Here is a 25,157-nt window from a genome sequence, read left to right as displayed (position 1 = left end):
TATTTTCATGAGCATTTTAGGGAAACCAGCTGGTTTATAAATGCCATGGCAATGCATTCGAACATTGTGTATGTACTTGCTCTGATAATTACTGACGTTACTTTTTGGAACTCACCTCTTTGTATATGATAAAACAATTATTTATGTGATAATTTATTTTTCTGGCATCATATCTCATCCTCACGTTCTTGCTTTGGCTTTCGTGGAGAATTTTATTTATGATGCTCAGCTTCGTGGATAACGCAGTGTTTCGGAGTTATGGTGGCGGAACTGATTCGTGGACGGCAATCTTTCATTCGGGAGTCCTTGAAATAAAACACGCATGCTCAGTGCCCGTGGCCATGATTTGACGGAAACAGATTCAACGGATACAGACATTAATTCCGAATACTTCGAATCTGTTGTTATTTGGGAGGAAATCCGGGTTCTATCGCTTATAACTAGTTCCACACGGAAGGTAAAAGATCGCAATAATCTAAATTGTGGGAGTATCTGAATGGCAAAGGGGAGGAGCATTGATGGAATGGTTTCATTATTGCGCTCGCCTAAACATCGCATTTGGCCGAGATGATGGGATCTCTAGCGATGTATTAATATGAATTTATTTGTTCTTGCTTTGGTGAAAATTCTTCATTCGCATGGATTCGGATAATTTTGTGAATTTCTTAACGCTAACCTCCCAAGTGTTTATTGCCGACATCCAGTGTACATCAGTTGTAAGGTGATATTTAGTGATTTTTCCGGGTATTCTTCCGCGTTTATCCATATTGTAGGACAATATTGGCTTCCTCAGGTCCACTGAAGTGTCGATGCAGAAAGTTGTTAATCTTATATATACCCCGTTTGCCGCCTTTTTCGTGGAGGTGTGCCCTGATTGGTCAGGATCTTTGAAGACCCTTTTCCACGCGATGGCGAGATTGTAGCCGTCTTCACGGTTGATGTTCTTTGTTGCTTTGGCGAATACCCGGAAAAATCACTAAATATCATCATATTCTCCGCAGAAGCCTACTTGGAAACAGTTGTAAGGTAACTTTTTCCTCCTCAATCAGGATCTGACGTCAATTTTTCCTTGTCATCATATCTTGAACTTCCACATTTCACTATTTTTTATCAGTCAATACTCTTGTAAACTTATTCATGCAAATAAACAGTTGCCACATATTATACTGCATTTAATTTTCAATATAATAAATACTTACTATCTAATTTATATGGTTAGCCAACTCGATTATCTATCGAGGTTAATGCTGAGGTATTAGGAAATTACCAAATGCCAACGAACGGGAAAATTGCTGTTAACGAGGTTTGGTTTTCTCTGGATAATGAATAATTTATTGTTTAAAAACACGCATTAATGTTGAAATTCCCTTCCCATGTATAATAGTACGAATACAGTTGTACTCTTGTTTTTTTATTCATAAATAGGAAAGCCGAAACAGTATGTAAGTAGGAAAATTAATATCTCATTTTTAAAGGATCCTTATCCTTTCCACTGCTGCCAATACCCAATTATCAACACATGATCCATTGTATTTGGTAAAGAGGGTCGTATTTTGATAAATTAATTGCCACTCTTAACCGTTGGTCAATGTTCCAACGCGAGCTGTCGAAGTGTCGCACAAATTTTGAACTACCTCAATGGCTTGGTATTGGTCGTCATTACGAAAGAGACAATCCCGATATACGTATCTATAAATGCGATGGCCTGCATCATCAACGATGTTTTCGGAGAATGTCAGCTATGAAAATTCAATGTCAGCTATTCAGACCAACACCTCTGCCCGTATAAAATGATACTTTGAGCCTGAACGCCCGAAAGTGCTATGTCCTGCATTTATTTGTTGTGATCTAGTCCAAGGTTTTTGTCCTCTTCTTCATTCTTTTACATAAAATTCTGTATGTTTAGAATATGATATTGTGATTGCCTTATTTAGCTATGTACCTACTATCGCAGTATATCCGCAATGGAAGTATTGCCATTATGCAATGCAGCTCAAAGTATATTATTCGAAAACTTTTATAGGCGACACTGACTCTGCCTGTAATCTTCCCACCCATTAAACTGATTTTTTAACTCAATCTTTCAGAATAAATAACTATTTATATGAAGGAATTTTATGATAAGAATGATTGACTTCGGTCTTATTGGAAAAACGATCGAATGTAGCTTATAAATACTTATCTTATGGCTGTAGTAAATGCTTTTCGGGTAACTTTACGTTTCGTAAACGCGAGTGTGTCTGCTTCATCAGGTTTAAATCGGTTCTTAGGCAGTTAGTCGTGAGTGGTGGATATTTAAACTGACTATACTCCAAAACTTCCGCGGCAGTATAATAAGCTTTTGGTTGATTTTTATCATTTATAGTTGTGGCAATTAGCCTAAATCAATTTTCAGCGCACCTTTCTTTCCCGTATGCACCTCCACCCTCATGCAGTTCCTAACGCATAACGGAGAACCTGAATATCCAATGGGTATTACTTCGGTTGGAGGAAGTTTCAACGGAAAACATATTGATTGGGTAGCACATGATAACTACAGCAGCTGTTTTTCTCGTTGCTATGAACAAATCCAAGCACCTCTGTAGATATTGGAAAAATGATATAAATTGAGTTTCCTGCGAGGAAATTGATGACATTCCACATTTTTGATAAATTAAGGTCGGCGGATATCATCAGTTTTTTGAAAACCTCCTTAGAGAATGGTAATACAACTCAAAAGTTTGATCTTCTAGCGCTGTTTAACGGAAATGTAGTGAACGCATAAGTACTCTCACTTAGATAAAGAAATATCTTCTGAGAATATAACCCTTGAAGTGTTCTGTATAAGTTATTCAAAATAACTTGGTTATCATATATGCTAATGTCTGTAATAAAAGGAACACAACCGAGTATGAGGAGCTCCAAGCAAAGCAGCCAAATTCAATGCGGCAATAATGGGAAAAAATAATCTAGTTGCAATGTGATTATATCGTAAATAATGCTCCAGTACCAGTACGTCACGGTTTTCGAGCAGACATGGTGGCAATCGAAAACCGTGACCGGTTTCCCGGCTGTCTAAGGCAATCATCGATTAGGAGAACAGTTTCTGGTTTGTCGCCTTGGCCTTTAAGTGGTATATTTTCGGAATTTTCTTTTTCCTTTTTGCCAATTAGTAGCTCAGCTTAAATATCCTAATCAACTCCTTTTGTTCGCCCTCCTGTTGGACTCTTTCTTTTGCGGATTCAGGGGGGAAGAGAATGTGTGTACTAACGTGAAATTATGGGAACAAGCCATCCAGTTGCCTGGTGATTATATCGTAAATGATGTTCCGGCATCAGTATGTCACGGTATTCGAGCAGGCATGGGTGGCAACCGAAAAGGGTCGACAAAGGGAAAAGAGAGAAAAAGATCGGCATGAGGGATGCAAATGGGGATTTCCGGACTCGAAGGCACTTTCGCGACCCCGTCGCTGTGACTGGCGTGACCCCGATATGCAGCAGGGGACGACCACGCCCCCTTTACAAGACAGAGCGCATGTGGGTGTGAGGGTGGAACGCCGATTCATTCCTCATGACGAAGTTTCACCGCAAAAGGGAGTAGATTTCTATGATAAAATATTGCCGGCCTCGGTGGCGGTGGGGTAAAGTCCTCGCCTGCCAAATTGTAGGTCGTTGGTTCGAATCCCACCAGGGTAGGTGGTCCCTATCCAGAGCATGGGTATTTGTGTTGTATATTTTTAATCCTCCGTGGTAAAGTCATTAAAGTGCTGTTTACGGGGAAGTTGGAAATAAATTAATTAATTAAGAATAAATCCGAGTCGCCCATCGAATCAAATCCGCTCATCTAGTATCCCAACAATATGTATCCGCCTAGCTTGTAGTAGCCGGAGTATAAACGCTTACCTTCGTAGCTTGGAGAATAGGAGGTGAGCGTTTATGCTCCGGCTTCTGCCAGCTGAGCGGATTCGTATCGTTGGTATACTAGATGAGCGAATTTGATTCGGTGGGCGACTGTTGAGCGTTTTTGCAGTAGAGGTGTCGATAGTTTCGATACACTATGTTGCCTTTAAAATGACCTAGTGCGTCGAAACCATGGTCAGCAATGGAGTTATATATGAGAGGGTGAGAATCCACAGAAGAAAAGTGATTTTTTAATTCTAAAAAGAGATTATGTACAGAAAACAAATGATATCAACTATATATTTGATTGCGCATTTGATTTCCCCCCGCGATATGTCAGCAGAGAACATGGGCTCACTCGTATCCCTAGGCCACCAAGTTTTTGTGTACTTTTTCTATCTATTTCTGTTCATAACGCTGTTCAGAAAAAAAAACATTTGTACCTCTTGGCATCTCACCCTTTCATATTAAAGTGTGGAACTGACTGTTTGTGGAAAATTGCTACCATCTTTCACTTAAATATGTCGAACTACCACCACATAACGCCTGCACCTGTTGAACTGACTATTTGTTGTTTACGTTTTAACATGGATATATCATACTTCCACCTCGCCAAGCCTGTAACGATTTCAAACGGGTGTAAATGTCGTTCCGCGGCCAACCCACTTTTTCCCCTTTTAATGTTCGCAAAAATTGGAAAGAGGTATTCCCTTTAAGGTAACTCTACAATGAAAGTTTTCATGTTTCGTGGTCGTTGAAAATTTTACGCTTCAGACAGCCGAGTGGAAAAGATAAACTAACGGTGAATTTCTTCATGACGAGAAGTTTCCTTTGTCCCCATCATTTACATCGTTGCACGAACTGCGCGCCTCCTAAGGTAATGTGGCAAGACGGAATGCTAAGGAAAAATAAAACACTACCCACGAAATATGAGCAAAAACATATGTAGAAATGAGAAAAATGAGTTCTCCGTGACGTGAACAATTAAAATATCGGCATATATATTCCCCGATAATAATTTAATACCGATAATAATTTCTCTCTTCGTTGAAAAACTTAAAGTTAAAATAAATCGCACTTTATGAATTAATTAACCATTTATTTGCCTCCACTGTAATCTGATTTCTAGCGAAGAGGTCCGCTTACTCCTGAATATTGAGAATCGCTGTACATCGTGTTAAGCGTAGTTTACTTTGGAGCACATGGAAACCGGAAGTTTTTTAAGTGTGGTAGAGAATATCACTTTGGAACCGGACCACTGGACTTGTTTTCCCAGACCCTTAAGAACAGGGGCGGATTACGGTTGTTTTTTTTTTTTGGGTGGCAGGCGATTCATTACTTTCCTCAGCGCATTTGTGGTATGCATTATCAATGCATCATGTTGCTCGTTTTGTATTGCTCCCTCATTGCTGGGGCATGTATTCAGATACCTTGATCAGTAATGGCAAATTATTATTTATTTAAACTAACTAAGCTGAGCGAATTATGAAAATCCTCTTTTAATTTAAATCAAAAAGTTGCCATTACCATCATTTTATTGGGTGGGATTTCCAGGGTAAAATTGAGAATTATTGCTGTAATTACAGCTGCTGGGTTAACAGGATCCCACAAGCCTTCCTACTATAAAAAGTTTTTAGACGATGGAAAATGTGATTTTTTATTTACTACTTGTTATTATAAGTATTATATTTATTAATTAAAAATTATTCTACTGATTAAGTTAGGTTTCCATGGAGTACTTAAGAAGTACACTGGCAACATCTCCTTCTTTCATGGACTTCCCTCTTCAGTTCACAGTAAGGCCTACTCCCTTTATTTTTCATTAAAAATCCTATTATCTTTCTTCCTCTCCATCGTCTACCCAACATTCTACCCTCTAACGCAGGGAAAATGCGATAAGTTAATAATTTAAAAAAAAATATATGAAATTCCAATAACGGTCGAATTTTTTACGATCGTAATACCCAACAAACATTTCAGCTGACAACAGTGTCCATGGGGACTTCTCGAGTCACGTTATTTAGCGTAGGTTATGAGGTTCGCGATCGTCCGCGGGAAATGTCTGCATGCTGGTACGTTTAGTGTCAACCGTTCACGAGCTAAGAGATGTGGATGACAAGCGAATTTGACGAAATGCGGTCGTTTCGTGTGCGATGCGGGCCATCCCATGTCATGTTTTCCGGCGACGTGAAATGCGGGCACGGCTTGAAGGATGCACCGTTATCACTAGAGGGGGGCACTCCCGGTCGACAATGGGAGTCTAGAGCGCTCGCGACCGTGACTATAGGGTTCGGTCTATTACGGTGATTTTCATTCGAGGAAAGTACCGCGGTATGATACGGTAATTTCACGATTTGAGCAACCAGTGTGTAAACGAAAGTCAACATGATTAGGTTTCCTCACGTTTGTTAACATCTTTTTACACTTGGTAAATGTAATTTTATTCACTTAGCATTTTTTTAAGCATGCTTATGTCTCCTTTGTTCTAATTTTACTTCATGTTATTTCAAGAGTAACTTGACATGTATTCCTCTGTTAATATTTAATGTATGAAGAGAGGTTAGATTGAAGATGGGGCTTTCAAGTCCCAATCTCGCCCAGCAAAGACTGATTACTATGAGGTTCATTCAATAAGTCGTTAGAATTTCCGAGAGATTGCTCCTTCAATATCAAAAGTTTATTTTTCCCAGTAAGCAGTACTCTTAAATAGTCAGCTGTTTGAGTTTCAGCTGTATCCATGCCATAGTTTCATTTTTGTTGCCGATTGTAGGCAGCAACTTTCATTTGTTTATACGAATGAATAATAGCGAGTTTCGCGCGGTGATCAAACACTTGTTAATAATTGGTTTAAAGCCATAAGAAATCAAAGCTGAACTGTATCAAGTTCATGTCACATCAGCTCTTGTGTTTGCAACTATTTAAAATTGGGTAAATTACAACTTGGCCATACATCCAAAAAGATGAACATGGTTCCGGACTCCCTATATACCCCATGGTTTTATGTGATATGCATCGAAGTGCGCGATATAGTTGAGTTCACAAGCATATCAAAATGTACAATCGGTGTGAAAAAATCTCGGCAATATGACAGGCGCGTATGCTAGCGTGGAGAATAAACGTGGTCAACTCCGACGCTGTGTTTGCGCTTTTCCGCAGCATTCCTGAGGATTTTCCCCGTCAATAGATAAATTTAGGTGAAATATGGATTCGTCACTACACTACAGTGACAAAAACAGTCGAAACAATAGAATTCTGAAGGTGAACAGGTTCCAAAGCAGGCGAAGATGGTGAAATCGGCCGGTCAGGTCATCACAACGACATTTTGGCAAGCATGCGAAATAATCTACATCGATTACATACTTAAAAAGAAAAAAACGATAACAGAAGATTATACATCGTTATTGGACCGCTTGTCGGCAGAAATCAAGAAAAGTGTCCTCATTTGAAAGAGAGAAAATTCCTCCTTCAACAAGACAATGCACGGTTGCACACTAACGCAGTTGTATAGGCCGAAATTACGGAATTTAAGTTCTAATCTTTACGAAATTCACTGTATTCATAAGATTTGACCTCCAGTGACTTTTTTCATATTTCCTAACTCAAAGAAATAGCTTTGTGGACAAGGTTTACGTCAATGGAGTAGGCCATAGCCCAAAATTATGCCTATTTTGAGGAGATCCCGAAATTCTACTTCATGGATGGGTTAAAATGCTTAGAAAAATGCCAATAAAAAATTATAGACCTGAAAGGAGGCAAAGTTGAAAAAAATTAAAAATTGACCCAGAATAATTTGTTTTTCTGTCGTTTTCTTAAGACTTATCGAACGACCTCGTATTATTGAAATGTACTCCTTTTCAGGGACTGGTGGTTTCTGATCGTACATTGATAATTGTTCAAGAGCTGTTTGCTCCTATTTTATTGCTGCTTTCGCCGATATGGGGAATAGATTAATAGTTTATTGAAAACCTTAGACAAGTTTCTCCAAGGAGGCGAATATATGTAAGACAAAACCACGTTCTTCACCTTTCCTCTTCGTTCCCTTTGGCATTTTGAAATACATGATCCGGAGAAGCTAGAAACATTTCCACTTGAATTTTTATACATTTATATTTTTGCAGTGCTAAGATAGGTTTTACTGCAGACCTCTGTTTCCTTTCCCAAGCTAGTTCATTTAGTTTCCTTATGTTTTTACCTTTCTTCCTTATTTATTCAGCTAAAATGCTTATCTCTTGGTCTTCCTAGCGGGACTATTCGATAATTCTCTATATCATATTCCTCACGTAATTATTTTTCTGGGGTATTTCGCTCCACAGTTCCAGTTATTCTCCTATTAATAGTTACACCGCCATGTTTCACAACCTATCTGTCCATAGATCTTCAGGAACCCGTCGCTAGCAACATTTCTGAAATGTCTATAGTATTCTCTTGTCGGTTTTTTTTAATATTCCATGTCTATAGTGTCTGGTTATGAGTTAGTCTCGAAATTGAATGTGAAGCACACATGATATATAAATGATTTATTGGTTGATTGGGTTTAAATATCGTAACAATTTCTTAAGGATTTATTATTCCTAAACATCAACATTATTTTTGGAAATGTTCGACGTTCACTGTAAATTACGGGAAACTCTCGTGTAAACAGATAAAATCAACGTATTTTTCAAAATTGCATTCCTCTACATGTATCGGACATCGTTCCCATGGGTAGTATTTCTAAACTCTAGCCTCGCTTTATAAACCGCTCCCAATATCAAATCATTCTCTCCTGTCTTCCTGCACCAGTGGATAAAATATCATGAGTGAGTGGGCTGCATGTTGAGGGAACAGGGTGCCCGTGGATTCTTGTATGACTCGTTATGATGGCTTTTCCGCCAATTCTTATCGCCAGGAAGTGGATTGATGGACAAATTAAGTGCTTCCCTCCACGTTAAGGATTCTTGTTACGCTATCAACCACTATGCAGCTGTCAGAGATTACGAAAAGGTTGGCAGTGATCAGATCCTCAAGTGGAGGTTTCAGAGCGAATGCGCTTTCCATCCGTTATATTTTTTAATAGTGCTTTTTGAATTTTAAAAATGAAATATGATGCCAAAATAAAGTACACGGTGCACGGTGTATAGGTACCTATCCTAGGAATTAAATTTAAATTTGCACTTTTACAAACGGGATCGGCCAACATTGGGATTACTTTTATTTACCTAACCAAACTTCAGCTCATTAATTTGCAAATCACTCAGAAGGCTGTAGGACTAGGTTTTGGTGTTTCATTTTCACCATGAATCATATTATAGTGTAAATTTTATCAGATTTTTTTGCATAATATTTACAATTTAACTCCCATTTGCATTTCATTCATGCAGAGGCAAGCTCTGCCATAAGACCCTTTGAAATACAAATATTAGTGAAAGAATTATTCATTGGAAAGCAACTTATGGCCAATTTTTTCCAAAAAATAGGCCGAAAATGGAAACAGGGGACGCATTGTCTAATTTTTACCATAGTTACGCTTATTTATTTGTCATTAAGGCCTTAATTGTGTTCATTGACAGGTTTTTCCTTGGATCCACATATTTTTTTTATTTTTAGACCTATGAAGACATGAAGAGGTACCGGTTATATTTTGTCATTTTTTTCATTTGTTTTCACTAGTTGTTTCCAAAAATGTGAGACATTTGTGAAGAGGTTGTTAAGAGGTATGTGAGCATTAATCAGAGTTCATTCGTTTTTTTTTAATAAGATAATTATGTCACTGTAGCCCTCTAATTCTTAAATTTTCATAACTAATATCTTCAATTCACTCATTTTTTTCTTCCTCGTGTTCTTCTTCATATGCCTCAAGTACATGTCTTTGGTGTACCTCAAGGAGCTATTCCTTCTTTAATGCTCTGAAATAAGGACAAATTATTCGCATTTGAAAAAAGAGATAAATTTGCTGAAAAGGCGCTGAATCAGCATCGCTGATAGGTATCTCATAATCTTTTTGTTAGGCTGCAACCACTCCATTTTCTAGAAAAAAATCACTCATTCTCGATATCCCGTCTTCTCACTGGCATATCGGAGTCGGGTTACTCATCGTTGCTATTAGACATGAAATGAGACCAGGCTAAGAATGAGGGTGTGTACTGTATATTTTCGCGAATAGGAAGATGGTGTTAATTTTATCACCTTGCTCGCCCTCATGTCGATAATTGCTCGGCATACATCGCGTTCTTCCTTGAGGGAGTCCCAAAATTACCTCCTTAGTAAGCTACAATCCTATGGTTTCACCAACAGTTGAGTAGGGCGCGACCGGAGTTTAAGCCCCTTGTCGCATTGGCGGCGGTTTCTGGAACTATTTATTGCGAAAAAACATTATCGAAACCATTGATAAAACGATTTCCCGATCCTTTTAGTGCAACCCGTCCTACCCAACCCGCCCGGGCGATCTTACGTGGATAGATATTTTATATTAAATATATATATTATTATATTTATATATTTTATTTTTCCTAAATAGGTCTAGAAACCGCCGCCAATGCGACAAGGGGCTTAAACTCCGGTTCACCCTTGAGTAGATTTAAATTTAATATCCTTGTTGCTGTTCTCGAATTTATTACTTCCCAAAGAGAGATCTAAATGAGCTAACTCGATCATCTATCGGTTATGCTCAGCCTGCAGTAGTGTATGTTTCAACCAGTAATTGCAATGTTGTGGTCTGTTTCTCATTATATTTTTGCCATTTATATGCTGCCTTCATGTAAGTGAGAAAGTCGTACTTTTTTTTAGCAATCAATACGTTATTTAACTCAGCAGCGTTAATATAGCTTACAAGATCTTGTTTCTAAGCTTTTTACGATAGATGGAACGTAATATAGCTATCCTAAGTACTAGAATAATCATCATTTAGGATGACTCCATTTGCTTTGGTAAATATTTCCTTCGCAAATTTTGAAGTCCAAAAACGTTGACCATTTTTCGATTTAAAAAATTCCATTCAGTCATGTAATTTTTTGGTAATATTTGTTTTTGTGTACATATTTCTGTTTAAGTCGCTTAACGTGACAATTTGTGACTCGACCGGATTTGATGGTAAAATAAGAAATCGCGCATTATTTTTTCGCAGCAAGTCACACGGAAATGAAGTGACTTTTCAGAACGAACATCCACGAGCCAGCATATTTCTGAGAGCGATAAACGGTGATGAATATTTAGCACTTTTCATTACCTTCCCACATTTCAAAGCGAATCCACCCGCCGCATGGTGATATCAATTAATGCCAATTAGGGATGAACGAGTATTGTTTCTATCAACTGTCACTCCCACCGTTATCAGATAGAGAGGGATGCTGGTAGCGGCGAAAATTCAAAAGCACACGGATTTGACGGAGTTGGCGAGATACCGGTATCTTACTCAGCACGGGGAGCCGTGCAGGCAATGCGGGGAAATCCTATGGAGAGAAAGTTCACGACATCACGAATCCGCTTTGAGAAAAAAATATAACACCGATGACCTCATCCGTTCAAGTTTCGCGGAAAAAAAGAGACGCTCGCAAGAATGGCTAGTTATCACGGCTGCGGTTTCTTGGCTGAGGGTAGCTCAGCGAATTTACCCCCACGCGTCCTGCTGACGAGTGCCAGATTTCAATATGCTGAGGAGAGGAAACTGTGAGAGCACGGATGAGCAAACCAGGTTGGCTAGCTGCGCGGTAGCCTATAGCCTCAGCCAACATTAAACCATATCACTAATCAGGCCCTTGCTTGGCCGCCGGGACTCCGGGCCGCTACGGGCATACAAGCAGTGTTACCCAGATTTTGAGCGAATTAGGATGGGAGCAGCTGGAGACTCGGAAGCTGCGAGCTAGGCTTAGATTGCTGGAACAATTGAGAATGGATATCTTTCAGAGCGACACGGAGAACATAATATTAGAGCCGCACTATATTTCCAGGTCCGACAGAAGCGATAAATTAAGAGCGATGTTTTGCCAAACGGATAGATATGCGAATTCGTTTTTCCCCCGAACCATATAGGGTTTCAATAAATGCCAATCGTAATTTCCTTACAGCACTTCCTTTTTATTTGTAAATGGCTCGTGTCCTAACACCCCCTGTCACACGCCTTTAAGGCGGCTTGCGGGGTATCATGTAGATGTAGACGTGTCCCGGTGCGCCCTCCAGCGTGGAAATCTTTGGTGCCCTCCTGTTCCGGAGCTGACAAATTTTACAGTCAGAATACCAACATTAACAGTTAACTTGATTTCAATGATGTCTCGTTTAGCAGCATAACTAACACCGTGTTAAGTAAACAAAACAATAATTTAAATTAGTATAATTCATTCTGGATCTTTCCGGTAGTCATCCCCTACATAGTGCTGGCGCCCTCTGGCCATGGCCGTCCGCCGCCCTAAGAAGGGGTCCAGCACAAGCCTGTTACTAATCGTGCTCCCATGAAAATACCGCTCGACTGCGCTGCGACCTTTCTCGACATCGAACTTCATGCCATTTTCTCAATCTATTTATGTGCTATGGTCAATTTTAGTGTTTGTGGTACGCTGTATCATTGTCAAGAATCTGCTAAGTATACTTAAAGATATTCAAGTCTTATAAAAATATTATAGTTTTGGTAATCTACTCTCAGTATTTCAGGAAAAATATATGTTTAAAATATTTTTACCTGATTATGTTTTAACTAAATAATAGTTAACAAAAAAGAGCGTTTTTCAGTCCCAAAATTTAATTACTAACACAATCAAAATAATCATAATCGTGGAAGCTTTCTCGGGAATTCCACCGGGTCAGGTCCTCCAACTCCATCTCGGTAGACGTTTCGATGTACGCAGGGAAAGCCTGCGGTCATTCTTCAAAATAAACATGGGATTGCAGCGGTAGGACAAGGATGTCAGAGAATCGTAATAAGAATAAATTAATATCAATGATAAATGCATATTTTGAATCTAATTCTATTTTATATCAATTTAATCTATATTTTTTAATTTAAGAAATCCATGAAGATAGAAGGCGGGAATGTGAAACTTAATATCTCAGACGAATACTCTTCTTCGTTACATTTCAACTTCCATGCACGTATAGTTACGGAGAGCTTCAGTTGAACGGGTTAGCAGCTAAAATGGGGCAAATTATACCGGTTCCAAGGAGTCCCGAACAACCGGAATATAAAGTATCATACAGCAACGCCGCTGTCTGCACCACAAGCTACGGGCATACACGACCTACCTTCAGGGGGATTTCACTTTCGGAGACCGTCGGAAGAGGAAATGAAGGCACTCAAATTTGAAACGGTGGGAGTGACAATGTTTTTTCAATCCCGTCAGTTTGACACCGGCGAGAAGCAGAGGGGTTGGGGGGGATGGGAGAGTGGATAGCGGGTCATCTGCATAATGAAGGACCGCCCGGAATTAGGACAGGCAGGATGCGACTGGAGAGAGAGAAAGCAGACCGTGAAACGCAGTCAGGAGCTAATGAAAAGCATCATCTATTCACTCCCTGTAACGGTCCTTAAAAAAAGAAAAGTTTATCTTTATCAGTCCTGCTCTCTCTCTTGATTCAAACTCGAACGATTCACCGACAGTGCACCCGACCAACTATTTTTTAAACCGTATTTAAGTCCTAAATTCCAATGATTGTTAACAAGTGATTTAAAAAGTGAACACGGTACTTCAACAAAAGTTTTTCCGCTCGTCGCGTTTTTCGGAGAATGTTGAAGTGACTACGAAACATGTAGTGCGGAAATTTTTCTCAATATCTCATTTTTTTGAGCATTTAGAATATCCACCGCATCTTGCCAAAAATCGTACAGGATAGAATCGATAAAGTCTTTAAGTAGTTAATGAGTATTATCACGATGAGCACCAACTGATATTCGAGGAATTTATAAAAATTCATTTTCAGGCATTCTTATTCTTGCCAGCTAGGTCGAAGGGTAGGAGCCAGACGAAAGGTAGTCCACGTGATGGTGCCACGTGAAAAACACTGTTGGAATTGAAGTAGGAAACCCTACCAACTATCTCTTCCCCGAAAACATGGAGTACAACCAAATGAGCCTCGGAATCTCATCGCCCGGGACCCGTCCGCAAAGGGCGGGTGTCGGGCACGGCAGCGAGGTCGGCAAGGTCCTCGCGGTCGTCAACATGCGAAATCATTGCAGAGACTTATCATCATCAGCGGCAACATCAATGAAGAGAGAAGAAAATAAGACCAAGAAGATGGAGAAGAATAAGTCGGCTATAAATTTAGGGACGTGGAATGTAAGGACTATGATGAGGGCGGGGAAGTTAGAAAATATCAAAAGGGAAATGGATAAAGTGAGGATAGATATCTTAGGATTATGCGAGGTGAGGTGGAGGGATGGGGGGACTATTGGAGTGATGGGTATAGGGTTATATATAGTTGGGGTTGCTTAAGGCATTGATGAACAAGTGAGAGTATAGAGAAGCATAGTTTGCGGATGTGAAGAAAAGGCTAGCTAGGAGCCTCATGTCGCGCGGAGTCATGTACACTGCAGAGATACGGACTCAGAAGATGGTTTAGGGCAAAGGGACTGCGTAGAGGATTTCTAAGGCTGATTTCTGTTGCTACTACGGGCGCATTTTAATCGTTTTTATATTGATCGTCGAGGTTCCACGCTTACGGGATCAAGTTGAGTGGAAACGAAACAGCCGCTTAATAAATGCTCTCTAGAAATATGGGAGACCTTGAGCGTACTCACTCGCCGCGTAATCACACTCTGATGTACTTCATTCGCGTGAATGAATCCGAATCCAAGCATGGGAAGGGACTTGCATTCGTACACATACTCGTTCGTGCTAAATCACCGTCTAGCTATGTCTTAATGGGCTGAAAATGAGGCATTATCTGTTTATGCGGCTATTGAACTACTCTGCGAGAATATCAAAAATATTTTTGCTAATAGTTACTTGAAAATGCTCAATACACTCTAAAATGTGTCCATCAAAATAATTCAAACATATGAACTGTTATTTTATTTCAATTAACATCCACCCACTTACTCATGAATTCAATCCTTTTGTTGACTTGGAATTGTAAGTTTGGAGACTGCAACAAATCATCCACCGTATTCATGCTCATGACGGATTTTTAGTTTTGATGAGGACATTAACCAAACTATTAAAAATCAATGGCATTATTAACTCGTATTTTCACACCTTTCTTTTGTTGTCATGGCTCTATCGCTCTATGTATATTTTTATCACGTTCCTTCCGTTTTGCTTTTTGTTTCCCCTACCTTTCCGGCTAGCTATCGCTGTTTCACCGTTTAGAGCCAATAATTTGGTTGTTGTTCACTGACGGGATTAAATAAAAGAAAATAATACAATATCAGAAGCATTGAAATACAGCCGCTAGAACTATGGTATGTCGGTTCTCTACAAAAATTGAATAAACTTTTTTGTAGTCCTTTCTGAAATTTGGTTTGTATTTATACGTGAAGATTCGGAAGTATTTGCTAGTGGTATGATTTTCATTTGGATAGCGTGCTAAATGGGACCTAAAACTGGTACGAATTTTTAATTAATTCGTCCGTTCAGATTGTATGCCAATGCATACGTTGATCCTTGACTTTCAAGCTGACTCATGACTCCCGCTCACAAATCTGACGCTATAGGCATAAGATATTCGTTTTTCTTCTGGAATTTGTACATCAAATAGATCCTAAAAAACATTTGCCTGTACCTTAAATTTGACCGCTTTACAAATTGTATTTTATGAGATATGACATTTTAAACAAAAGCGATGTTGGCAATTATTTACAGAAATTACTCAAGTGTACAAACAATTTTAAGGTAATAATTGAATTTTTGAAGAATTTATTGGGCGCATAGATTGGTCAAATACACCCGATATAAAGGAATGGATGCATTTTCTTAATGGTTAAGATTTCCTCTCTCACGACATATGGTGCGACTTAGAAAATGTCCCATTTCCTGGTGTGGGAAATGTCATTTTTTACGCCTCATCATTGAGAAATTAGCAAGGTCGCTTTCCCCTTGGGGAAATTCCCGGTTTTTTTTGACGTCGAAATTCAAGGTGAGACAAGGATAAACACCATGGTGATCTACCTCAACCAGAGCGAACACGTAAAGCGGAAGTACTTGAAAATTCCACAAGACATGATATATTTTCAGCAGATGTCAGATGCTCGGTATTATACAATCTAGATAAGGTGATATGGGAATATTTAGAAGCTGATTACAGAATTCCATGAAAGCTGAGATTAAACAAGGTTAAATTTTGATAGTTAAAATCATAAAGGGTAGAACCTCATTCCACTATTCAAAATCCTTAAAGATTAAAAGAAGGTATGCGGCGTAATGCACAGGGTACTTCTAACGAAATCGAATCGAAAAAAATCCCCCATCATCCCAGAATGTAATACACACAAGAGAGGAAGCCTCCCAATGTCATTACTCACTTCCGAGTGGGGTGAGAGATAGATAAGAGATTCAGTCAGACTTAACGACAGTCATCACAGGAATAGCTGCACTCGCTAGGATGATTGAACTAATGCAATTCAACTAATTCACTCATTATATAGTGACATTGTATATCAGTTTGGGTTAGCTTTTTATTGAAAATAGGGGCTACCGCTTTTTACAATTATATAGTGCTGAAATACACTGACATAATTTTATCTATGACTAATTTTGTCTTCGAACAGAATAAGTAATTTTTTAATGAAAATGAAAAAGCAGGAGCAATTTCCACAATTTTACATTTATTGATACGGTACACTTTATACCGCTTTACATTAAAAGCGAAACCGGTCGTATCAATAAATGTAAAATTGTGGAAATTGCTCCTGCTTTTTCATTTTCATTATGTCACGTTTCCACTCCATCTCGCCTGAAACCTCAGACTATATAAGTAATTTTTTCCCTTAAAATTTCTATTCGAAGCGATTCACTTTAGACCATCCTCATTTTTAAACCTACGTGCATATTCTATTGAAAGATATCTTTATAGGTGCTGTAAAATGGTCATTTCCTCAACTTATTGTTATACTGCATACTGAAAGATATCCATTTGGACCGAATAGAGATCTACTGATGAGTTATTGATAATTTTATTGCACAACATGTTCTCTGTGCGTGCGTTTGACATTTTCCCATTGCCTGCATCGAATGAAATGGAATCGTCATGAAAATCGAAATTTTCCACTTAATTATGAATTCGCAAAATCAGGATTCGTTGATTATTCGGTGTCACCGCAAACATTCCAAGGAATCGTGACTGATGAAAGCGCTATGGAGAATCAAGTTTCATCAGCAATTCTGTAGAATCAATAATACCAGCTGAAGGTCTGCATCTTGACCCAAGGCCTTCGGGAGTTACGAAGAATCAAATCCCATTGTGCCGGAGAGAATTTGCCGGGATGTGCGAATATAACGTCTTCTACTTCTGAGAAAATACTTCAGCCTTCCTTTCTAGAATCTCATTGGATATAAAAGAATATTTCCATGCGTCGACGATGAAGTGATGTATGAGATTTTCCACAAGTGCTACGAATGAAAAGGGTCTCGTGGGGTAATGTTTTTCTGCCAATCATGCGCCGCTTTGAAAAATACTTCAACCTAGGAAATGCACGACAGGTGTATACCTGGAAGTATGCTGTGCACAATGTTCTTTAGAAAATTCCATTTTGCTGTGAATGAATTGAATGAAAAATATTACGTGATAGGTGAGTGAAGAGATAAAATTATTCGTTTTGTCCTGTGATGCCGAGAATAATGCCATCAATGCAAAAACGTTTTCGCGAAATGTCACCACATGCGGACTTTGTCGAACTAAGGCATTGCGTCAAGCTTAACCTGGCCAGAATTTTCACTTTGTCGTAACATTTGAAGCCGTGAAAAGTTAAAGCAGGATAAGCAAACCTAGTTAGATTCTTTCTAAAAAAACTTTTTAGCTACCGACCTATGTTTCAACCGCTGTTTAGTTAATGATGTAGTTCGGGATCGGATAAACTCAGCCCTGTCCAACATCCAATATTTTTTTTATTATTTGACTACACAGAGAGTTAGGTGGCAAGTTCTCGGCTAACTATACTTAGAAGGCGAAACCCAGTATTAAAATTATAGAAATAGCAAAATTGCCCAAAATTGGCTCTAAAGACGGCTCTCAGTTCAACATTTATATTTGCACCTATTATAAGATTTACGTATCAGGATATTATAAAACTCGCTTCAGACTACTGACTGATTGATTCATACAAGATTTTGGGGTAAACGAGACGAGATGAACGAGACAAAAAGTCATAGAATCGACCCTCTCTAAAATCGTCTGAAACCTCAGGAAAAGTTGTGGAAACACTAAATTTTCTATATATATTATAGTGCTGCCGACTGCCCCTATACCTCTACTTTTTGGGGGAATTTGGGATAAAAAACCGATGGTAATGAGAAAATTGAGGAAGACGCTATCTAATGACATAGCGAAGACGCTAGCTAATGGCACCAAAGTCATTGAAGTAGTCATTAGTCTACACATTATAACAGTCAGAAAGTCTGGACTCCAAAAACTGTTTGGTATTCCTATGATTCAATATAAGTAGGTAAGATATCAGCGAAAAAAAAAGATTCTTAAAGAACAAACGTCAGACAAAAATTGAAAGAACTGGCAGGGTGACCAGAAAAGGCTGCAGGCTGAGGGAGTAATGGAGGGCAAAACCTCACTAGCGAGCGAAAGTGAGTAATAAGATCAATTAGCTGGTCATGGGTGGAGTTTTGGTGGAGGCTGGGACCCTGGCCCCCCTAACTAAATCGGCAATTTTTCCGAAAAAAGAACGAAACCCGTGCATTAAAATTTATTGAAAACAAAAACATTAAAAGTTTAAATACATTTTAGTCTTAAGGCCTGTTTACACGATGCATTAACATGTGCGAGTTAATGTCTGTTTGCGTTGATGATTTTTGTGGACCGGAACATGTACGACTGCATGTACCAAATTAGAACAGGTTCTATTTTCCGTTCATGCGTTCGCACAAGTTGGGTGGCTACAGGGTGCATTTTCGTGTTCATTCTTAAAATTGTACTTAAAATGTTGTCTTCAGATGCTAATTTAAACAAATTTTCCATTAAACTTTTCATGTGACATAATTATTTGTTATTACGACAAAATTAAAGGTAGATCAAGATATATTTTGCGACCCCCCCCCCTTGAGTTTATTCTGTATTCGCTACTGACTAGGTGGTATTCTGTAAACCCCCCCCGGTAGGATTGCCCCAACGTAAAACTCTCAACTCCGCCCATGAGGCTTGTTATGCTTGAATCGAGTTTTTCGTCATTGTCGTTACTCCTACACTCACAAGAGGATCTTTAAGTTGGCCTCTAAATGTGTTATCGCCCACCGCGCATTAAATGTGTTTACTGAAGTCGCCACTCGCGTCGCTGACGCACAAGTTGACCCAAGTTACGCGAGAAAATAAGGTGTAATTAGGGGAGTTAACCGAAATTTATATACACGATGATGGTATCTACCAAATTCATAGCTTTTAAATCCATTCCTAACAATTGCAAACACTTAACTGCAAAATATTGTAAAAAAAAGTGGATCGCATAGCACTCATCACAGCGCCGTAAGCATTTTTGAAAGCCGATCAAAATGCGACCGAAGTAGCAACGGAAATCAGCCTTCTATGGGATGGAATTGGGCCTCTTCTTGGGCCTTGCCTACTCTCATTGAATATTTGAGGGGAGGATATTTTCCCAGTCTGTCTATTTCGTTGCGCTCGGTATTCCCCGGTCCATTCACGCGCGAGTGAGCCAACTTTTGAGTGAAAGTATTTCAGTGGATCGACGGAAGGGGGTGGGGGGAAGAGAGAGAGAGCTGTTCGATGTCACACGGTGTGTCCCCAATAACTCCCCCCACGGCCAGATATCAACAGGATTAACTCTTCTCCTGAAGGACGGCAAGCGCTCTGGTATTTATGCATTACTATCGAGGTTTTTTTTCATTTACTTTATGTTAAAATATTTTTTGGAGTGTAGATCAACGTATGTTATGCAAAAAATATGTACAATCTATAAATATGTACAAAGTTAAGCCCTGATGATGGTTTTAAATAAACAGAAACGTTGGCTATAACTTTTTTGCATAACATACGTTGACCTACACTCCAAGAAATGTTTAAACGTGTATTAAACGAGGTCAAGATAAGGAAAAAAATTATTTACTTTGCCACCGATAACACTCGTTCAGAAGGCAAAGTTAAGCCTCAAAGGTTAATAATGCCGATTTCATTGAGATAGCCAATTATAAAATTAAGTCTTTTCCAATGCTTTGCATAGAACAAGTGACTTCGTGCGCAGTCAGGCTCGCGGGTGCAATGTTATATAAAACGATCGATAAAATTCGCCATTTAGAAATTATTTGGCTTGGCCGGGATTCGAACCCGGGTCTCCCGAACGCCAGTCAGGTCTACTACTTAGTTATGCCACTAATACATCTCCTGCCAAAGTAAATATTAGACTGGGTTAACCGAAGAAGTCCACTCTGTGCCATAGGAGAGGGTGCTTAATAAGCCACTCCTGTAAATGAGCAACTTTGTACGCAGTCACGCCCAAGTCTTCCTCAAACGTTGGAATTACAAGGGATTAGCGAGAGATTTTTTTATGGTAGCGAAATTTGTGTGGGAGGCGCATATCGAGGTGGACTAATTCATTATTTTGCCGGCCTCGGTGGGGTTAAGGTCTCGCCTGCCTTCGAGTCCCCCTTCGGTATGCGCGTTTTTAACCCTCTCACTATTAGTGCCGCCTAAATTTGGTCGTAATAGCAAAAAGTGCTCGTTTAAATTTAAGAACATGTAGCACTTTATGAAAAAACGCAATATTAAGTTACTATGTTAGATATTTGTAATGTTTTTTTTTAATTTTACTAAAAAGGAATTATTTGTTGGTTATAACGTTGTAATTCATTGGATGAGGGATAAAGCAAAATGATCCTTATCATGATTTTAATGATCACCTTATCATGATTTTAAATGCGGTCTGCGCTTGAGGCGATATATCTGCCCGTGGCTTTTTTTCACTCGTGGAGCAAAAGGCGATACAACGACCTATGGCAATTGGGTGGTTTCCTATTATTTTTTTATTGCCTAAATCGAAAGATCATTACTCCTGGAGTACGTATTTCACGCTTTTAGATTTTTACATGACGATATCTATTTTTCGCGATTAAATGAAAAGTGAAAATTTTCAAGCGCACGAAAACGCGACGCGTAAGTATGAATGCCGGGAAATCTCTCCGTGTGACGTATTTCTGGTTCCCGCGGCCACCTTGTGAGGTGACCTTGAGGCGAGTTGAGCGCTGATACAACGCAGGCTGCTAGCGGGTAGCTGAGTACCCTGCTGGCTGGTTGCGCTTGGCTTAAATAAGGATTATTAATACCTTATCAAATGAAGAAAACTTTCCGACCTTAGCCAGTTTTAATAAGTGATTATTAAGACATGTTTCCCTGAGCTCTGCGCCTCATGCATGCATTGGTAACCTCAGACGATGTATAACTCCTATCTTCTCGTATAGAAACTAGGTCCTGTGACGTCACGTGGAGTGGCATCGCATGGGCGCCAATCTGGCCCTTTTCAAATGAGGATAAAAATGGACCATTGCCATTCGTCTAAACCGGTATTTCTAAAACGAAATAATTTGTATTTTATGAATACAGTAATGGTGGGTAACGAATCGCAATCAATGTCTTTCGTTTTCCTTGATGAAGGAAACTGCCCTATTATCGTTATCGGATGCACCTGCGATCATTGGAGATATTGTTATTTGCGTGATTGGCCTTGCTCGATAAAAAAGCTATTTACAATGGTAGAAAAAGCTGTTGATAATGAAAGCAGTTAACCGAGAGTTTTTATTCTCTTCGACCCATTTCCCAATATCATACCACTGAATTATAAGCCAAAGAGACATATCCATCCCGCTGCATAGCATCTCATCATTTTGTGAATAAAATCCTGACTACAATAATCAGTCAGGTAAGTAAATTAAACAGCTGTGTTTTCGACTTAATGTGATAGAGAACCACGGCCGCAAACGGGGAATGTATCATACAAATGCGACAATGATTGTTGCGGGAATCTTTAAATTAAGAGATGACTCCTTACTAAAACTTAAATTTCACGAATTTATTATTTGATGTTATTATTCATAGAAGTACCGGGATGAAGCAATTAAAATTGAATCCTTTGCGCCCAGCGCAGTATAATAAACTGGGTATCCTGTAGAGCATGCGGTGATACTTTTAGTATTAGAAGGGGGGTCGGAATTACTTGTTTTGGGGGAATGTGTACCCTTAATTCCTTTGGAATACATAAGTGTGAAACCAAGATTTCTCTCCCCGTATTCTCTCTTCCGATTACTATCCACAGATGATAATCCTCTGCCAACACCTCCGCGCATTCGATGGTCGGCCATATAAAATGTGCTAGCTATTCACCTCATTCAATTTTTCATCTGTTACAATCCTCGATGGCATGGGCGTACCCAGCGGGAGGGTAGAGGGGGGACCAGCCCCCCCTCGAAGCAAAAATAAATTTAGTTAAAAAAAAGTTATGAACAAATTTTCCTTTTGAAGAAAAATGATATTAGTATAAGACATGGAACTAAAATAAAAATCACTATTTTTTCAATCAAATAATTATTAAAAACTAATAAATTTCTGCTATAATTTCCTTAAAATTTTGTTTTTAATTAACCTTTTCTGTGCAAAAAAAGTTACAACTTGAAATACCACGGCTAGTTTTACCTCCTCCTCCCCAGTTTTGATTCTGGGTATGCCCATGCCCAATAGCCCCAGGAAAGTACGACATATTATATCTCTCTATTCTTCAGTCTATTTCTTTTATCTTCATCACGTGATCTCTTCTACTATAAAGGCCGTTTTACACGGTGAATTATCCTTCGAATTAAATTCATTCGCCGTGACCGCTTTACACGGTGAATGATTTCGGCGAATTTTCTGCGAAGAAACGATGCCCACTGGTGCAACTATCGATAATGTATTTCGATTCTAACGATATTTCCGTTGTTTTAATTTTACACGGTGAATGATGGTCATGCACAAGATCATTACCATGATCATTCGAATAAAAATTCACCGTGTAAATCGACCATAATACATGCGAGTATATGGTGAATGAAGTATACTTTTCATGTCAACTGCGAACACGTCCTCTCTGACAGGGGCGCAGCTAGGAATTAAGGCTGGGGGGAGGGGGTTTAGGTGCAACTAATACCGGGGTGCGTGGGGGTATGGTATACCCACCAGGATAATTTTCCCACAGCTCTGTAGCAACCCATCACAGATATGGCTGCCCTGCGCTTCACCCACCGTTGGGCAGTATTTCAAATAAAAGTATTTAAAAATACTTATTTGAAATACATTTGTAATTTGTATTTTGTATTTAAAATACCGATTTTTGTTATTTTCCCATTCTAAAATAAAAAATATATTTGTAAAAAAACTTTTGAAGTCGCACTTACAGTGGCGTAGCCAGGAATTTCTTTCGGGGGGTCCAAAACGAGGGGGAAATAAAAAAAAATGGGATACTAAGTAATGGGTTTTAAACTAATTTTAACACTTTTGATAATCAAAAAAACTCCATTTGTTAAAGAAATATTCTGTAAATTCATGATTTTTCAACATTTTGTTTTCTTGTATGAAAGAAAATATTTGTGTTTTTATATTTCGGGGGGAGGGGGGGGAGTTCAGACCTCCCCTGGCTACACCACTGAGCTCTTATAACACCTCTGTAACATTATCCTTTACAGATTACTTCGTTTTTGATATAATCGTTTTCTTCAAGTTTGCAAATATACATCACGTGACAAGGCAGTTGTTATTTTTTTAAGATCACTTAGTTTCCATACAAATGTATTTTTATTTTAAGAGATAGGTATTTAAAATACTATTTTGTAATTTGTTTTTCAAATACTCAAGTCAAAGATATTTTGTATTTTGCATTTCAAATATATTTGGAGCCAGTATTTTGAATTTAAAATACTCCTCGGCCTGTATTTTGCCCAGCCCTAGCTGTACCCTGATGTTTTCTGCAATCAGTCTTGTCCTGTATGGGTCTCCCACATGCCAGATGCATCTGCTTCGATGTGTGCTCCTAGACTAATTCTACTTCTATCTCCTCATTCTTCTCAGGTTTAAACTAACCGATAGGAGTACAGTCACTTAAAAGATGACGAAGACGTTGCTGTGGACGGCAGCCTTGCTGGCTGTGTGGATGTTCGCCTCCCCTTCTTCCGGGCAGTGCCTGACCAAGAACGACTCTGACTCAAGCGCGGGAGACAGTGCCCGGGAGGCCCTGCTCAAGGGGCAGCAGGAGTTCAGCTTGGACATGCTGCGGACTCTAGTGCTAGGTCCAGGTGGCAGCACCATGGCCCCTCCACCACCACCCGGACCCTACCCGCAATATGCCAAGAAGGTGTGGTTCAAGAGGAGTGATGGGGATGCGCCTGCACAAAACGTCTTCTTCTCCCCATACAGGTAAGCAAATGCAACTGTGATGACAACAAACTATCCGCATACGCAACCCACAAACCACCCTAGCCCTCCCTGAAGCAAAGTTCTGGCTAGATGCACTAGTGTCGATCCTGTGGGGGATGCGTCTCCCCACATTTGATATGAGAGATATATCCCCCAGACAATTTAATGAAGTTATTATGAGGGCCTTTCCAATACAAAAGAATCTATTGCGATAGTCTTATTTTCATTTGGAAGTTTACGAATCCCTTTCACTTTTCATGGGGGGCATTCAGACTCATTTAGTAGTTTTTGTTAGCCAAATGAATAGTTACAGGTTAACATCGTGGGTTAAACACCTGACATTATCCTATAAATGAGAAGTTGTCTAGGGAAAAAAACTGGCCCCCTTTCACTAGCATGAGTGTCACATGCACATCGCTTAAGTCTGATGGTAGATCTCTATCCTCGCCCATTCAAACGTACATTTGTTTGGAAGCCTGATTATGTATTATTCATAAATTGCATCTCGTTGTCTATTGCAGCACGTACTATGCTCTACTCATGACATACTTTGGGGCAGCAGAAGGATCAACTACTGCCAATGCTTTGCGTAAGGCACTCCATATGGATGATGGAGATGTGAAGGGTGACAAACTTACAGCTATGCAAGCGTACCACTTGGAGAAAATGTTCCGAACAACTGTCAAGGCATACTCCACTATGACACCACCACCTGGTGAGTAAATATTTTCCATCCCAGTAACTATAAAGAACATGGTTTACATA

General features: G+C 39.3%; 1 protein-coding gene across 1 annotated transcript in view; it reads left to right on the top strand.

Annotated features, from left to right (window-relative positions):
• The window catches only part of LOC124160863 (serine protease inhibitor 88Ea-like), a 56,667-nt gene that overhangs the window by 24,560 nt on the left and 6,950 nt on the right, over positions 1–25,157 (top strand). Inside the window, exons 2-3 of the mRNA XM_046536968.1 lie at positions 24,048–24,392; positions 24,914–25,107. Coding sequence (XP_046392924.1) covers positions 24,085–24,392; positions 24,914–25,107 — 502 coding nt within the window. The 5' untranslated portion in view covers positions 24,048–24,084. The remainder of the gene's footprint in view (positions 1–24,047; positions 24,393–24,913; positions 25,108–25,157) is intronic.

The sequence above is a fragment of the Ischnura elegans genome, chromosome 6 (assembly GCF_921293095.1).
Source record: "Ischnura elegans chromosome 6, ioIscEleg1.1, whole genome shotgun sequence".
Taxonomy (NCBI): domain Eukaryota; kingdom Metazoa; phylum Arthropoda; class Insecta; order Odonata; family Coenagrionidae; genus Ischnura; species Ischnura elegans.
This window is presented reverse-complemented; position numbering and strand designations above follow the sequence as displayed.